This window comes from Candidozyma duobushaemuli, assembly GCF_002926085.2.
Source record: "Candidozyma duobushaemuli strain B09383 chromosome Unknown F_B09383, whole genome shotgun sequence".
Taxonomy (NCBI): Eukaryota; Fungi; Ascomycota; class Pichiomycetes; order Serinales; family Metschnikowiaceae; genus Candidozyma; species Candidozyma duobushaemuli.
Window position 1 is genome coordinate 317,641 of NW_020289899.1, and position 15,910 is coordinate 333,550.

A 15,910-nucleotide genomic window follows, 5' to 3' on the forward strand; every position below is an offset into this window, starting at 1 on the left:
TTCGGGCTAAAATAGGTCCAAAAGATCAGCATTTGTGCTGGTGTTTTTTGTTTGCTGGGTGGTTCCGCTTCCAAGGTTGCTCGAACCACTTGGGTTGAGGTTCAAGTCTCTTATTTTATGGATCCCATCGTCCTCGTGCTGTGAGGAAGGGTTTCCAAAAAGGCTCAATATATCGTTTGTCGAACTCTTAACTTGAGATCCATCCGAGTGGTTGTTCAAGTCAGTATTATTGGCTGGTACGCTGAACAAATCATTGAGCTCATCTAATAACGAGTTTGCACCCTCAGGGTTAGATGAAGGAGCCTGGTCGTCATCATCAAGGTCAAGCAAATTCTCGTTACGGGCGTTGTTGATGATTTCTTGCTTAGCCCTAGTGGTTAAGTCGGACAAGTCAGATTTTCTTCCCAGTCTTTTGTTTGATTGTTGGTTTTCATGAGTGGCATATGCTTGCGCATCAATAAACGTTGATGCGGGCTTGTGATATACCGATGAAAGCGTAGATAACTCTTGAATCAAAGCATCTAAAACAATAGGGTTGAAGGAAGAAATTGTTGTTTTGATGGGTGGAAGCTTGGATGCAATGATTTGTTGCTGAGCTTCGCTAGATGAGGTGGAAAGAAGACGCCAATAAATGTACGCTTTATCCCTGACGTCCGCATTTTCACAATCCTTAGTAGCATTTTCAAGAACAGTTTGAAGTAGCTGTGAACAACCCGCAGATGGAAGTACCAAGTTAATCTTGACAACTGATGTCAAGATGTTGAGCTGGAGAAGTGATTCATGCTCAAGGAAGCCGTCGACAAGATCCTGTAACTTGGATTTGAGATTCGTGAAGTATTTTGGATACTCTCCAAGCAACCAAACATACCCTGCGAGAGCTTGAGGGTCAGAGAGCTCATCTATGTGATTTGAGATAACAGGAACTATCAAAGTAATCAAATCATTCTTTCCTGGGTAGCGTCTTAAGATTTGTGTCAAGACTCCAACAGCTTCGTTGATTACTAATTCGCCTCCTCTCTGCTCCATCAAGGATATCAAGAGATTTGATGCCTGAATAACGCTCGAGGAAAGCTTGATAGCCACCGCTCCAATTGCCTGAATGGATTTTGCAACAAGAGCTGGTTCGATTTCCATCGCATACTCTTTAAGTTCGCTTAAAAGGAGAGCGCTGTTGGAATCATTTGCCAATCTAATGACAATTTCTAGCTTTTCTAGCTTCAAGTATAAGGGGTCCGAGTATTTTATGAAAAAGACTCTCACCTCTTTCGTGAGCACTTGAGGGTATTTTTCCAAAATGATTCTGATATTCTTCAACCCCACATATTGAGCCTCTGGAATAGACAGGGATACCAAGGAAACCAATGGAGCGGAGAGCTTCCTCAAGAAACTGGTTTTAGTCGCTTGATTTGGTAAATTGTCCAAGTGATGAATAACAACTTTTATAGAAGAAAGCACGACTGAGGGGTTAACATGTTGCAATTGCGGGATACACCTCTCGATAATATGAAGGGTTTCCTCTTGATCATCGGTGGAATATTCTGCCAAACATCCCAAGATCGTGATTCTACCCCACTCAGTGCATTCGTTCAAACAAGCCATCAATGTTTTTATGAGCTGATGGTCGATCACCAAAACCTCCAATGAACTATCTTTGTTCATATCTCTAATTTCATACAATGCACTTAAAGCGTTTGCTACCACCATGGGGTTTGAATCCATCAATAACTTCTTGAGGTCGTCCAAAAAGCCAAATTCAACGCACATTTCCGAATTGAGGTCGAAAAGTTTAGCAACACAGATGGCGGCTGTCTTTCGCACGTAGGGGTTATCATCCAGTAAGGTCCTTCTTAATGGAATTTCCATGTAGTCAACCATTTTCTCCACACGGATGCAACCCATTGTACGGATAGCAAGAGCCCTCACGAGTGGATTGGTGTCCTCGGTATCTTGAACGAACGTGTTCACAGCCAAGATACATAATTCGGGATGTGTTTTAGCGTAATTCATCATGTACAAGTAGACAAGCTTCTTTTGCTCGAGGTCATAAGTTGCGATATTCTTGAGGACATCCGGGAAGAGGGATGAAACATCCTTTCCAACAGTCATGGCCTGAATCACGCGCTGGATGGCGTCCTTTCTTTCATGTTTGTATTGTGAAACAAGGCCGGCCTTTAGCTCGAAGGTTTCACCCTTCTTGGGTCCCTTCAAAAAATTCAAGATTTTCTTTTCCAAGGACATGGGTGATCAGACGAAGCCACGGATGCTGTATGGTTGACCTGGTTGTTTGAAGTTTTGAGGCATAGTTGTGCACGTGCAGTTGCTCACGTGTGGAATTTTCAGCTACTACAGTGTCGTGGCTCTAGACATCAATTCGGCTCGAGCTATTATTCTAGATATATGAGGTTTTATCATTTTTTTAATTCACCCTAGCTTCAATTCTGCTGATCTCGCAGAAATCCTCTAATCTAGACGCCTCCAAAAGTGTGTCTGAATGGATTGAAAACGACCAATAGGTTTGTAGCCGAGTTGATAGGACTGTTTTATTTAACGAAATCGACACGTCGCTCTCTAGCAGATCTCTCAGAAACAACAGAGCCTCCATGGCTGGACCTAGCCTCAATCAGCATACGAAGTGAGGAATTGATAAGCTTTAATGCATTGAAAATAGACAGAAAATCTAAGGTCTAGGTGCATGCAAGGACTACCAATCGTCGGCAAAACAAGGAACTCGCGCCGACTGTTTCGCCGGAATTGGCATGAAGGAGCTCAATTGCGCAATGCAAATCGCAGGGTGTGGTTGCGCGGCCAGTTAAGCTTTGATGCAGAAAGTGCTTTTTTCTTAAAAGTAAGACATAGCTGCTTGAGGGATTTCAAGTATACGGCCGGGTTAACCGATAAGCTAGTTAGATAGGGCGCATGCAATGCATAAGCATGAGTAGTGGGGTTCTGGATGAAGCACCACATTTAGTCTGAAAGCAAGCACAATAAGGCAGAATACTTACACGATGAGCACCTACACCAACCAGCTTATGGTAGGGAAACGGAGCAATTGGTAATATTAGACCCAGACTTCTAGTACAGCAGAATACACAATGAACAGTGTTGGTGCTTGTGTATCTATGATGATCGTCTACTTCAAATAATTCTAAACCCTGAAGCTTCTCGGAAGGCCAGACGTCGGGCAAAACGTACGTTTTAAAGTCGCTGAATTTCTCCACAAGCTGTGGTTCAGGCAGGAAGTCCTCAACCCCAGCGTATCCCCTAGAAGATCCGCGTTCTCGTAAATCCGTTCCGAGAGGCAAGTGACTTTCAGTACAATTGGGGGGGTAAATGTGTCTATGACAAACAATGGGTTTTGAGAGGTCTAGTTTCGCGGTTTAAGACCATGTTTACTGTGTATTGTCCTTTTGCCTGACCCTCCCGAGTTTCCTGAAACCTCCCACCTGCATGCAATTAGCCGCATAAGTCTGTGCATCTGGCAGAGTATTTTGCTTTCCGAAGCTCCCGAGGAAGACAAGACCCTGCTTGAGGCTTGTCTTACCTGATATATAATATATATCCGCAATGTCCCGACTGACCTCTGCTCTCTGAAACACGCTTATTTACCAACTTCCTCACGCCCTCTATCGCTCAGGAACCCCGGACGCTTCAATAAGCCACTACATTATGAAGGTTAAGGTTGCAAAAACTAATAACGTGCTTTTTAGGGCATACAATGCCTACCGCAACTACACCCCAATTCATGTTTTGACGGCCAATGAGACAATTATCTTCAATTCTATCGTGTTTGCTCTAGTAACCGGTCTTTTATACTGGGCTATGTTTGTCGTTCCCTCATGGCTTGTCTTCCTTGGAGAGAGAGCAATCTACTACATCACGGGCCAAACAATATCCATCTCGTTGGTCTTCTCGTTTATTGTCAGACAACTATTATTCAGCCCCAAGCAACCAGCTCTACGTTCCAATCTGTCCAACAGTATGCCTGCGGACTTTTACCGTAAGAAGTGATGAGAAGTCATCGAATCGCTATGCCCCGTTAATGCCCTCACGTCAAATGACAACTATTATAATTCAACTGAATAGATTCCAATCTTGAATTTTGAAAGTAGAAACCCAGTGTTTGAGCTGCTGGAAGCAGCGGCCGAGCTCTCCATCGCCGCTAGTCACTTCCAGCATCTGTGCATGAAGCTGCTCTGCTGTGACATCGCCGCACTTCAATGGGATGTTAAATGTGAAAACACAATCACTCTCTGCCTTCTCTAACCTCAATAACGCAATGAGCATAAATAATTTGGTCTCATCTGTCTCCTGCTTGGATGGAGAGGGCTTCACAAGGAAGAAATGTGCATCAAAGTCTTCTTCAGTCTTGGAACTCTCGAGGGGAGCTAAAAATGTAGGAGGTCCGTCGATTATGTCCTCTAGATGTATGGCGATAATCTCAGGTAGGGTGTTGGCTTTGACCATCTCCAACAAGTCAATGATGACAGAGCGATCAAGCCCATCTGGTCTTTCTAATATAAAGACTTCTTGAGTGTCTGGGACTTCCCTAAAATCAGAAACATCAACCGCAACTTCCGGTAAATCACAGCTTATGGCTCCTCCGTAAAGTTTCGTCATAATCGAAGAGAAGACAGACTATGGTTGGTGTGCTTACCAGATGGCCTGCACGTGCATATACTCATGTGACTTAAGTTTTAATTTAGTTTAGTCCGCTAGATACTGGAGATTTGTGGAGCTGCTTGTGAAGCAGGAAATTTCATGAAAGCATTTCATAAGTAATTTACTTTTACGAAAAAACTTTCAAAGCGTAAAGCAGCTCCGTTCAAGTGTGTGGCTTATATGCCAGAAATCACGATATTGATGGGTAGCCAGAAATTTCTTCGAAAGACATAGATCGGGCCAGTGAAATAATATAAATTGTTCAAACTGAGCTTATCCTTAACTCACGTCACTCTTTTTTTTACCCTCTACAGACCGGAGGCCCTTTTTGTCAACCCGCCATGAAGATTCTTTTTTAAGCTTCGCGCTTGATCCTAACCAAAATACTCTTCTATAACACCAGGGTGCTTCTTCCATAGCTCTTGCATAAGCCCATAGCATGAAATCCCGAATGACGAACAGGAGACGATTAGGGGTAGCCGCTGTGGCACTCCTAGTTGTGATTGTTGTTGTTACCAACTTTTCAGTGTCGAGACTGAAGAACCTTCGACTTTCTAACATCGACAACCTAGCTGGCATGCTGTCACTTATATCCAATGAGAACAGTAAGAAGCAAGAAGAGTTTTTCAAGAAGCTTGAAAAAATGCAGCAACAGTTGTATCTGAAGCATGAAGAGAGATTGAGAAACTTGGAGAGCCAGAACGAGTATCTCATTGAGCAGATCAAGCTCATGAGGAGTCCGCCGGACAAGTTTTCACTTCGTGAGAAATTGGCTTTCATAACGCCGTATGATCCAAAAACAAAGTTTCCTGCCTACATCTGGCAGACATGGAAGCATGGTCTCAACGACGATAGATTTGATGTTCAATATAGAGAAGGTCAGGCTCAGTGGGCTGTGAAAAACCCAGGATTTGTCCATGAGCTATTCAATGATGACACAACCTTTGCAACCGTGAAGCATTTGTACCAGCATGCTCCAGAAGTTATTGAGGCTTACAAACTGATGCCTGAGGTTATCTTGAAGATGGACTTCTTCAAATACTTAATTCTTTTCGCTAAAGGTGGTGTTTATGCTGATGTTGACACTGTGCCACTACAACCAGTTCCAAATTGGATACCGGATAACGTCTCTCCTACTGAGCTAGGCTTGATCATTGCTGTGGGATCAGATTCCAAACTGGCTAAATGGAGGCTGGACACGGTCCGCAGATTAGAGTTTGGAAACTATGTTCTTCAGTGCAAGCCTGGCCACCCTATTCTTCGTGAAATAATTGCATCTATCACAGAAAATACCTTGCGTTTGAGGCGTACACTTAAAGATGGCGAACAACTTGCATTGGAAGGTCTGTCGAATCAGAAGTCATTGGCAATTCTGAAATGGACAGGAAGTGGACTCTGGACTGATACAGTTTTGGAATACCTTAATGACTACGTGAAACTGTCAATTTACCAATCAGTGACGTGGAAAGACTTCCATGGCTTGGAAAACCCCAAGTTGGTCAGTGATGTCTTGGTTTTGCCGATCAAATCTTTCGCTTCTACTGTTGAAGTTTCTAAAGATGGTAAGATTGGGGATCCAATCGCCTTTGTAAAGCATTTCCTGGCAAATATTTGGAAGTCTGGTTAAATTTAGAATTGTGAAAGGCTCTCTGGCATAGTACCCTCATACGGGCAAGGGCCAAGCATATATTCATGTGATGAGGTATTTCGATCATCATGACGATCGAGGAAGCTTAGTCCATCAAGAGCAAGCCCTATGCGCAAAGTGCCTCAAATACGCTTTCACCAATGTGATGCCAAATTCTTTATGTATTATAATCGTGAGGCGACATGCTTCGATTCTATCACCTTGTGGGGTAAGAATGGTGTTCATGTTACTTGCTTATGTAGTGGCATATCGCTTTGCACTCGAATCAAACCATCTTCATTTTCTCACATATAGATAATTGGAAATCAAGATCTACAATTTCATGGCTGTTCAAGCCATCATATACATCCTACCTCTATGACTCATGGGGTAGATGCCGTATCGCGGGGACAGATAACGAAAGTTCATGCAGGGTGATTGCATAGTACTGACGTTTAATAACCTCGAAAAAGGCTCAATTTTTCACCTCCCACAACAACTTATTGCTTCAGAATCATGGTTAAAAAGGTTCTTCTCTTGGGCTCTGGCTTCGTTGCCAAGCCAACTGTCGATATTCTTTCTGCTGACAAGAACATTGAGGTTACTGTTGCTTGCAGAACTTTGGAAAAGGCTCAGCAATTGGCGGGCTCCGTTGCCAGTGCCATTTCCTTGGATGTCAATGACGAGAAGGCTTTGTCCGACGCTGTTTCCAAGTTTGACTTGGTGATCTCTTTGATTCCATACATCTACCACCACTTGGTCGTCAAGGCCGCTATTGCGCACAAGAAACATGTGGTGACCACTTCTTACATCAACCCAAAGTTGAAGGAGTTGGAGCCTCAGATCCTCGATGCTGGTATCACTGTTATGAACGAGATTGGTTTGGACCCAGGTATCGACCACTTGTACGCTGTCAAGACCATGGAGGAGGTGCACAAGGCTGGCGGTAAGATCAAGTCTTTCTTGTCCTACTGTGGTGGATTGCCTGCTCCAGAGGCTTCTGGAAACCCATTGGGTTACAAGTTCTCTTGGTCTTCCCGTGGTGTGTTGTTGGCTTTGTCTAACTTCGCCAAGTACTGGCAGGATGGTCAGGTTGTTGACGTCAAGTCTGAGGACTTGATGGCTACTGCCAAGCCTTACTTCATCTACCCAGGTTTTGCTTTCGTCTGCTACCCTAACAGAGACTCTACCACCTACAAGGAGTTGTACAGCATTCCTGAGGCCGAGACTGTTATCAGAGGTACTTTGAGATACCAGGGTTTCCCAGAGTTCATCAAGGTGCTCGTTGACTTGGGCTTCTTGAAGGAAGCTGAGCACCCATCTTTCGAGAAGGCTCAGCCTTGGAAGGATGCTTTGGCCCAATTGATTGGTGCTGCCTCCTCTTCCGAGCAGGACATTGTTGCCAAGATCTCTGAGTTGACCAACTTCAAGAGTGAGGAGGACAAGGAGAGAATCATTTCCGGTTTCAAGTGGTTGGGTCTTTTGTCTGACAAGCAGACCATCCCAAGAAAGAACCCATTGGACACCTTGTGTGCTACTTTGGAGGAATTGTGCCAATACGAGGAAGGCGAGAGAGACATGGTCTGCTTGCAACACAAGTTCGGTATTGAGTGGGCTGACGGCACTCAGGAGACCAGAACCTCTACTTTGGTTGACTACGGTGACCCTAAGGGCTACTCTTCCATGGCTAAGTTGGTTGGTGTTCCTTGCGCCATTGCTGTTCAGCAAATCTTCGATGGCACCTTATCTAAGAAGGGTTTGTTGGCCCCTATGACTGGTGACATCAACGAGCCAATCATGAAGGCATTGAAGGATGACTACGGTATCTTCTTGGTCGAGAAGACTGTCGCCTAAACTGTCGGTTCGTGAGGACGTAAAAATTGCAGTATATACAATTATGGCCAGATTCCTTAGCCTTAATCTGACTCTTCTTCCAGTTCGTATCCCTGGATATACTCATCAATGAGATAGGAGATATCCTCAACCAACTCTTGCTTGTCTCCCACAATCTCTAGATCCTTGGGTGCTCGCACACGTTGAATTATCTGGCGATACTGCTTGAGATGGTCCTTGAGGCCAGTTGATTGTGCAAACTCGGTGTATAAATTGTCGGTTTCAAACACAGCTGGTGATGAGTCCAATGAGGTGAGTTTACCAATGTCTTTGTTCACACAGACCTTTCCGTCAAGCTTCTCTTTCAACTTCTCATCATCAGGGATGATGTACTGAGAAAAGAAACGTTTACTTGACGACGCATTAGACAAGAGGTTGAGGTCAAGTTGCCTCATCTCTTTCTTGGGAGGCGTTTCGCCACGCAAAACTGCTTCTATTATCCGTGGATCATCAATAACTGTGGTTCCGGTCTTCAGCTCGACTTCATTGAGACGAATCTCATTAACAATGTTTCTTTTGTGGTATCCTCTCAATAAATTGGCCTCATATTCTGCCATTGTAGTCTTGCCTTCCGATTGGTTGTTCGTCGACCAAATCGAGTTGACGAAGTATGCATGCACTAACCCCCGATGCCATAGACTCTCTGCGTGGTATGTGCTCAGTAGAAGACTCAGCTGTTGATCGATTCCAAGTGGGAAAAGGAGTGAGCTGTTTTTGGATAGCTCTATCAAGCCTTTGATTCTTGTCAAAGTATCTTGCTTGGTAAATGATTTGGATCCAATGGCGTAACACCATAGATTGTACTTACTGCTGACACCATTATTAAAATATTCGTCACGAAGATGGACCAACATTTCATTAGTGAACCCACTCCAAGCATTGTCAAGCTCGCTGAATAATGAAACTCCTTGTATATTATCCAGAGACTCGAGTAATTTCCTGAAACTTTCGTCGACATCATCTTCGTAATTCTTGTATTCGTCGGCGCCTATTTTGAAGGAATCAAATTTATATCTTTCAAAATGCTTGTGAGTACCTTCTGGATGGGTGTAGTCTTCGATAGATAGTAGCGAGTAAGGTCTGTAGATCAACTTATTATAATCTGTAAAAAACTTCGTGTTTTCGACATTGAGCATCAGATTATCTGTCGGCTTACCCTCGTCTAAGTTTTGCTGATAAATATTCTTATCGACCCTAGGTTTCTTTTCGAGTTCGATACCGTCAAATGCTGACAAATCGATGGATGGATCTTGAAAGGTATACTTTCCTAAAAATCCAAATCCACCATTGAGCTGGATATTTATAGCTCTAGGGTAGTAGTTCACCCTTCCATTCTGTCTTGATGGCTCTAGAAAGATGTCATTTTGGTGTGTGATTTTGGTCTTTTTCAGGTAGGGGATATAGGATTCCTGAACGTTGTAAAGATGAGTGCAAAGATGACCCAGTGATGATGATGCTGCAATGCTGATTACTTCTTGCATCTAGCAGAATTGATGTATTAACTTGAGGAGCTCTTCCTCTATAGGCCTGGGTGGACCATAAGTAAGTGCATGCAATGTACAGGAAACTCATCACTAGTTCGATTCGAACCTACACGCCTAAAGAGTGGAGCGACAAATCTATTGTAGTTTTTGCGCTTTAATTGGGAGCTCTTTTTAAGTTTTTATGATAAAGCAGATTTGTGCCCAATTGAGCTCACTAGTGCCTCATTTTTCGCAGCATTGACACAGTCTCAAGATAGCCTTTAATTGATTGCAAAACTTAAGATCCTTGCGATAGAGATCATGCAATTGCTAAGAGAAACTTTCGGACGAATTATATAGACCGAAAAATCAGTATTGCAAACACTTGGGACAAAAATATAGACTTTTCTAGTGGTTTCGTATATGCAGGTTTGCATTCTACGGCTTTCTAGTGCACTTTATATTCATGTGGCGTAATTTCCTTTACATAGTTACGGTTTCGTGGTCTAGTTGGTTATGGCATCTGCTTAACACGCAGAACGTCCCCAGTTCGATCCTGGGCGAAATCATAATTATTTTTTCTTTTTCTTTAAGTCGGCCCAACAAAGTATTCTTTTAGTATGCGTTCCACGTTGTTTAATTTACTCTCAAAGCTCTGGCTCATCGGAAGGGTCTGGCATTTTATAGTGGCATTCTATAGAGCAGAAGTCGAGTATCTGTCTGAGGTACTGTGCTACAATCGAATCACTTAAAATCTGAGAAGCTCATGATGATCCTCCCAATAATTCCAGGGGAATTTTGACCCAGAAGCGGTCGACTTTCCAGAACCGTAGCTGCCAAAAACTTGTTCTACTGCACATACTTGTCACGTATAAGTCACGTGTGCGTATTTTCACTAGCGCGAGCGTTATGTACCTAATACGTGTAAGATCTTTCAAACCGCTTTGCAACCATCTAACTTATCAGTATAACAACAGCCATGATATTTCTGGCGTTTCTATTTGTTTGTCTAGCTTTTGTTGCGGCCATAGACCCGTACTCCGTTTTGGGAATATCCAAAGATGCCGATGAAAAAACAATTAAGACAGCCTACAGGCAGTTGTCGAAGCAGTACCATCCAGACAAAAACCTGTCGCCTGAGGCCCACGATAAATTTATCGAGATAGGAGAAGCATATGACATACTCAACGATCCACAGAAAAAACAAAACTATGATCAATTTGGGGATGCGAACGGCGGTGGAGGCTTTGGAGGTGGAGGCGCTGGATTCGATTTTGGTGACATGTTCAACCAATTCTTCCAAGGTCAGGGTGGATTCGGTGGTGGCCATGGCCATCAAAGACGTGTCCAAAAGGGTCCCGACACTCAAGTGAACGTGGAAATGACCTTGAAGGACGCTTTCCTAGGCAAAGATTTGGAGTTTGACGTCGAGATGAACAACATTTGCAGCAAGTGCAAGGGTAGTAGATCTGCAGACGGCAAGAAACATACATGTACTAAATGTGATGGGCGTGGTGTTGTCATGATGAGAAGACAAATGGGTCCAATAATCCAGCAGTTCCAGTCCCAATGTGATCAGTGTGGTGGTAAAGGGCAGACGATAGCCAAGCCCTGTAAGAAATGTGATGGCCAAGGTACGGAGCGTGTTTCGAGACACTACAATGTTTATGTGAGTCCTGGTACGCCGCGTAACCATCGTCATGTTTTGGAGGGCGAGGGTGATCAGAATCCTGACTTCGTGGCTGGAAACATGAACCTTCAATTCAGAGATGCTTCTGCGGAAAACTGGGGATTCCGTAGAATTAAGAACCATCTCTACAGAACAGAGCTCCTCACAAGCAAAGAAGCTATCGCAGGTGACTGGAGCCGAAACATTGCATTCTTTGACGGAGAATCCGTGACAGTGAAGAGAGGAAAGAATGTGCCCGTGATAGACGGAGAGGTTGAAGTGATCAAGGGGCACGGGATGCCTCATTTCAATGACGAACACGAATATGGTGACTTGTTCATTGAATATAAGGTGATACCCGTCGGAAGGTCTTCAACGAAAGATGAGTTATAGGATATATGAGGGAGGAGAGCATCGAGGTGATATACAAGATTGTTAATAGAGGCGAATTAAACTTATTTATTCTGTCTTTTTCAAGTTTGGAGTCTTCTGTGAGGACACTTTTCTGAAGACTTTGTAAAAGATAATTGAGACTCCCAAAAGAAGTGAAAGTAATGTCACGATATTTGTTGCATTTGCATCAAAAGTGGCCCTCGGGATGTCAACATCAAAGTACCCATGCTTCAGGGCATGGTAGAAAATGGTGTCATCAGTGAAGAACTTTTCGAAACTTCCTCCTGGTGCCCTCTTGTTATCGAACGGAGAATTGTTCAAGAGATATGGGTCAACGAGAGCTTCGCAAGCGTAGAACACAACAGGCTTATCGAGAGCTGTGTGTTTATGTTGTTCGGCATCCGGTACCTGGTAACGAGTGTGCAATGTGAGGTCGAAAGGGAAACTAGTAGTATCTTTATGCTCCACTAAAACCTCGTTTCCCCACTGGTTGATGGAATACTCAGGTAATTCCAAATCTTTTGTACCATAGTTTGCAAGGATATCAAAACCTGGGGGAATCTGATATGGATCGAGGAATATCGACTTCTCGAGGGTGTAGTATGAGTATAGGATGCAATTCTTAATATCCTCGTCCACTAGGTGTTCGGGAGCATCACCAAAGGAGATAACCGGGTGCAATCCATTTGGCTTGTAAGAAAGATCAATTGGCTCGAGATACCTGTGTCTTGGTTTGACGTGGAAAAGTGTCCTCTGGACCAAATCCTGATCGGGCTCGTCGTTCATGACCACCCTGGCACCAGAGAGAATGATGTTGTCTCTTGAAGAAGGTGAGTCAATGGCAAAGATTCCTACTTCCGTGAAGTCTGATGTATTGCTTACATCGACGATTCTCTCCTTCGCATCTGGGTAAAAGAGCTTCAATGATGACGTCCCGTCGCTAGAATGGTAATCTAAGCAAGACCAATCTCCATTCGCATCAGCTAAGCTTGGTTCGACGTTCTTGAAGGCCATTGCCAATGGCTCTTGTACATGGAAGTAAAGAGCACTGAGAGAAGGAATCCAGGTCTGAACATCTGGCTCAACACCGAAGTAATCTTTAATTAACTTAGCACTGTTTTCGTAGAACTCCTCTCTCTCCTTTACAGAAGAAATCACAAGCGGCTTCACATAGAAATGCAGCCCGATCTGGTAAGGATATGAAAACGGCAGTGTGACACGCGAGTTGTCGTAACCCTTGTTGACTTGCAAACGTAGCGACTTCACGTTCTTGAATTCTGGGGCGGGAAATGTAAAGCGATCCTCACGAGCGACGTCCATGTCTTCTTTAAGACCCACATAGGTATCATTGATTGTGTTCACGACCTTCTCCTCTGAGGATTTGGAATGGATGAAAGTGACTCTATGCCTCATGATTTTTCAATTGTCTTCTATACTCTGGGTGGGAATCCGAGCCTTGGTCAATTTTAAGGGAAACTAGGTAGAGGGAGTGCTGGTTGATGATAAATTGTAGTCTGGAGCTATTAGATACAGTGTTCTGAACAAGCAAGAGCCATACCTCGAGCCGCATAGACGAGTGCGCGATTGGGTCTGAGGCGTATTCGAATGAAACATTCTAGCACTGATGAGCAGGATAAAAATAAAACATTTAGTCCAAATGATACTGACTCAAGTATACTTATTAGAATTAATAAATTCTCTCGGCCTGTCTTGAGTGATTGCTAAAAGCCACCTAGTTTTCGCAGCCACTCGGCCAAAGTATATACATGTCCGCCATTGTCTCCGCAACATCTCCTAAACACCCTTAACGAAATTTCAGCCTTCTTATAGCATTTCGGATAGCTCTCCCCCGTTTCTCGCCACAAACATCCCTCTTAACGGAAGGGCCAACATTTCTAGCGCGTCACGTGAGTAAAGTCCACCTATCACATGCCAACGTTGCCCCATATATCAAGACCTGATTCAGATCGTTTTCTACACCGTGCATTCACAACCTAACAGCCATGGACAAACTGCAGTGGACAGAGCTTTACACTAATTTTGCCGACTACATCGACTTCAATTGCCAGCTCAAGCTTGCAATTGGCTGCATTGCCTTCAATCCCATTTTCTGGAACATAGTGGCCCGTCTTGAGCACAAGACCCACTTCCTCACCAAGGCCGCTGGAGGTGCCAGAAACGGCTGTTACTTGTTGGCATTCACGATTTTTTCCTTGGGTATCTTCCGTGATCATGTCTACAACCAGGCCCTCCAGGCTCAGCCCACTTTTCAACCATTGGTTGAGTCTGCCTTGGTCAAGGCTCTTGCTGTAGGTACCTTCGCCTTTGGCAATGTTCTCGTTTTGCTGTCAATGTGGGCATTGGGCGTCACTGGAACCTACTTGGGTGACTACTTTGGTATTTTGATGGACGAAAGAGTCACGTCGTTCCCATTCAACATTAACGACAACCCCATGTACAATGGTTCCACTTTGTGCTTCTTGGGTACCGCTTTGTGGTTCGGAAAGCCTACCGGCTTGGTCGTGACAGCTTTTGTCTACGTCATGTACAAGATTGCTTTGCTTTTCGAGGAGCCATACACCGCTGCCATATACGCAAAGAGAGCAGAGAAGAAAGACTAAGTGACACCATCTTAGAGTTTGGGAGGTCTTCAGTTCTTCAACATGTAATTAACCTAGCATCTTTTCTATTCCAAAAACGCTTATAAATAGACTTCAACAGTTGCATCTATCCCAGAAGAAAAAGTTCTCGTAAAATATTCGTCTCATCGTTATACTGCTCTTGAGCAGCGCATTGCCCAGCTAGGCAAAGTCAAATGTGTAGGAGCTCTCCCTGTCTTCCACGTACCGCAAGGAGAGCAGCTGGAACTTATCGTTCTGGGTATGGTAGTACAAGCCGCTGATGGTGCCGGGAATGATGCGAGAGGAAAAGCAGTCGCCCGAATTGTTGCTGGCGCCACCACCAATGTTGAGCACCACGTAGTAGAAACCCTCGAACGAAGCATTTTTCAATTGCTTGATTCTCAGGTCGGGCAACAAAAACTCCTCCTTCCAGCGCATGTAGATGTACTGGTTGTCCAGGTCCCCGGCATGAATGCTGCGCAACTTTGATAGAAGATGCTCTTCGGACATGCTGCTGGAGGCCCGGGTGAGCGTCCTCCAGTGGTCAATATCGTTCTGGGGGAAGAGCCCCAGTTTCTGTCTTCTGTAATGAAAGCGTATTCCTTCATCTGGTAGTCCTTAGGGTGGTTTTGCCAGCGGGTGCTATTGAGCGGATTATTGATGATTTCGCCCTTGAAGCAGGTGGTAATAAGCGGATGTTCGTCCGTAAGGCCCAGGATCTGGAAAAAGCCCGTCACGATGGAGCTCACCAAGTCCACGCTCTTGAGCTCAACCTTGATGTCGTAGCGGTAAGCGCCGCTCTGCTGTTCGCCCACAAACTTGGCGTTGGGCCGAAGGTACTGGTTCTGGAGGCGTGGCACGTCCTTGTGAACAGCGGGATCGTTCATGAAAAATTCGGCGTACTTGTCGATATGCTTGTAGCCTGAGGCAGATGACCAGGTGCTCTTGCGGCGAAGCTGAGGACTATCTGCAACGGGAGAGGGACTCAGGGGCTCCTCGCGGCGGCTCAGGCGTTGAGAAGTAGCATCGTGGAGACGAGGTTTCTCAGGCTTGTAGTCCACTGGCTTGAGGCGGATGATCAGGCGATGGGGTTTCTTGGAATCCCTGGGCTCATTGCCCGGCTTGGGAATGTGCTGAGTAACGGGCATCGGTGGCTACACAGCGGTCCTCAGGAGTGGATTAGATGGGAAATATATGGGCAAAGGAAAATGTGGCAGAAACAGTGGGCAGGTGGAAAAGACGAGAATTCAAGGATCGCGATATCTCAAATCACGTTGCCTTATCGCCAGTGGCTCGTCTTTTTTTCTCTGCGGCCTCTTCGTTACCTCACCTCCGGTGTGCGGACTGGCGCTCGGACATATCGCTGCTGCAAAATCAGCCAGACAGCGTTCGCCACGGCATCTACGGGTCCATGATCGGGAAAGTCACTCCAAGCTGAGGAATGAGAGAACGCGGCAAAACTACAATAAAATAAAGAAAGCTTTTCATTTATTTATTCTCTCGCCATGTTGGCCGTTCGGCTTTTTCTATTTTCATCTCTTCACCTCTGCTCACGATGACAGCAACCGCTGACGCAGGTTTCGCT

At 44.7% G+C, this 15,910-nt stretch overlaps 10 protein-coding genes and 1 non-coding gene across 11 annotated transcripts; 6 read left to right on the forward strand and 5 right to left on the reverse strand. All coding sequences in view use genetic code 12, as the record gives it.

Annotated features, from left to right (window-relative positions):
• Positions 1-6: 6 nt before the first annotated feature.
• Positions 7-2,238, reverse strand: APL2 (Apl2p; the record flags this gene model as incomplete). The annotated part of the gene is made up of 1 exon (XM_025483240.1): positions 7-2,238. The coding sequence occupies one exon, from the start codon at positions 2,236-2,238 to the stop codon at positions 7-9; it is 2,232 nt and encodes a 743-aa protein (XP_025337453.1).
• A 1,428-nt stretch (positions 2,239-3,666) lies between these two features.
• CXQ87_004807 (uncharacterized protein) lies at positions 3,667-4,008 on the forward strand (the record flags this gene model as incomplete). The annotated part of the gene is made up of 1 exon (XM_025483241.1): positions 3,667-4,008. The coding sequence occupies one exon, from the start codon at positions 3,667-3,669 to the stop codon at positions 4,006-4,008; it is 342 nt and encodes a 113-aa protein (XP_025337454.1).
• Positions 4,009-4,071: 63 nt separating this feature from the next.
• Positions 4,072-4,617, reverse strand: CXQ87_004808 (Ran GTPase-binding protein; the record flags this gene model as incomplete). The annotated part of the gene is made up of 1 exon (XM_025483242.1): positions 4,072-4,617. The coding sequence occupies one exon, from the start codon at positions 4,615-4,617 to the stop codon at positions 4,072-4,074; it is 546 nt and encodes a 181-aa protein (XP_025337455.1).
• A 493-nt stretch (positions 4,618-5,110) lies between these two features.
• HOC1 (alpha-1,6-mannosyltransferase) lies at positions 5,111-6,286 on the forward strand (the record flags this gene model as incomplete). The annotated part of the gene is made up of 1 exon (XM_025483243.1): positions 5,111-6,286. The coding sequence occupies one exon, from the start codon at positions 5,111-5,113 to the stop codon at positions 6,284-6,286; it is 1,176 nt and encodes a 391-aa protein (XP_025337456.1).
• Positions 6,287-6,802: 516 nt separating this feature from the next.
• Positions 6,803-8,140, forward strand: LYS9 (saccharopine dehydrogenase (NADP+, L-glutamate-forming); the record flags this gene model as incomplete). The annotated part of the gene is made up of 1 exon (XM_025483244.1): positions 6,803-8,140. One exon carries the CDS (start codon positions 6,803-6,805, stop codon positions 8,138-8,140), a length of 1,338 nt encoding a protein of 445 aa, XP_025337457.1.
• Positions 8,141-8,202: 62 nt separating this feature from the next.
• On the reverse strand, positions 8,203-9,660 carry CXQ87_004811 (uncharacterized protein; the record flags this gene model as incomplete). The annotated part of the gene is made up of 1 exon (XM_025483245.1): positions 8,203-9,660. The coding sequence occupies one exon, from the start codon at positions 9,658-9,660 to the stop codon at positions 8,203-8,205; it is 1,458 nt and encodes a 485-aa protein (XP_025337458.1).
• A 477-nt stretch (positions 9,661-10,137) lies between these two features.
• CXQ87_004812 lies at positions 10,138-10,211 on the forward strand. Its single transcript has one exon. It is a non-coding gene; the product is annotated as a tRNA-Val (tRNA).
• A 410-nt stretch (positions 10,212-10,621) lies between these two features.
• CXQ87_004813 (uncharacterized protein) lies at positions 10,622-11,704 on the forward strand (the record flags this gene model as incomplete). Its single annotated transcript, XM_025483246.1, has 1 exon — positions 10,622-11,704. The coding sequence occupies one exon, from the start codon at positions 10,622-10,624 to the stop codon at positions 11,702-11,704; it is 1,083 nt and encodes a 360-aa protein (XP_025337459.1).
• A 66-nt stretch (positions 11,705-11,770) lies between these two features.
• CXQ87_004814 (uncharacterized protein) lies at positions 11,771-13,117 on the reverse strand (the record flags this gene model as incomplete). Its single annotated transcript, XM_025483247.1, has 1 exon — positions 11,771-13,117. One exon carries the CDS (start codon positions 13,115-13,117, stop codon positions 11,771-11,773), a length of 1,347 nt encoding a protein of 448 aa, XP_025337460.1.
• Positions 13,118-13,707: 590 nt separating this feature from the next.
• On the forward strand, positions 13,708-14,325 carry OPI3 (bifunctional phosphatidyl-N-methylethanolamine N-methyltransferase/phosphatidyl-N-dimethylethanolamine N-methyltransferase; the record flags this gene model as incomplete). Its single annotated transcript, XM_025483248.1, has 1 exon — positions 13,708-14,325. One exon carries the CDS (start codon positions 13,708-13,710, stop codon positions 14,323-14,325), a length of 618 nt encoding a protein of 205 aa, XP_025337461.1.
• Positions 14,326-14,505: 180 nt separating this feature from the next.
• On the reverse strand, positions 14,506-15,473 carry CXQ87_004816 (glucose-induced degradation complex subunit; the record flags this gene model as incomplete). Its single annotated transcript, XM_025483249.1, has 2 exons — positions 14,506-14,880; positions 15,063-15,473. 2 exons carry the CDS (start codon positions 15,471-15,473, stop codon positions 14,506-14,508), a joined length of 786 nt encoding a protein of 261 aa, XP_025337462.1.
• Between the last annotated feature and the right edge of the window lie 437 nt (positions 15,474-15,910).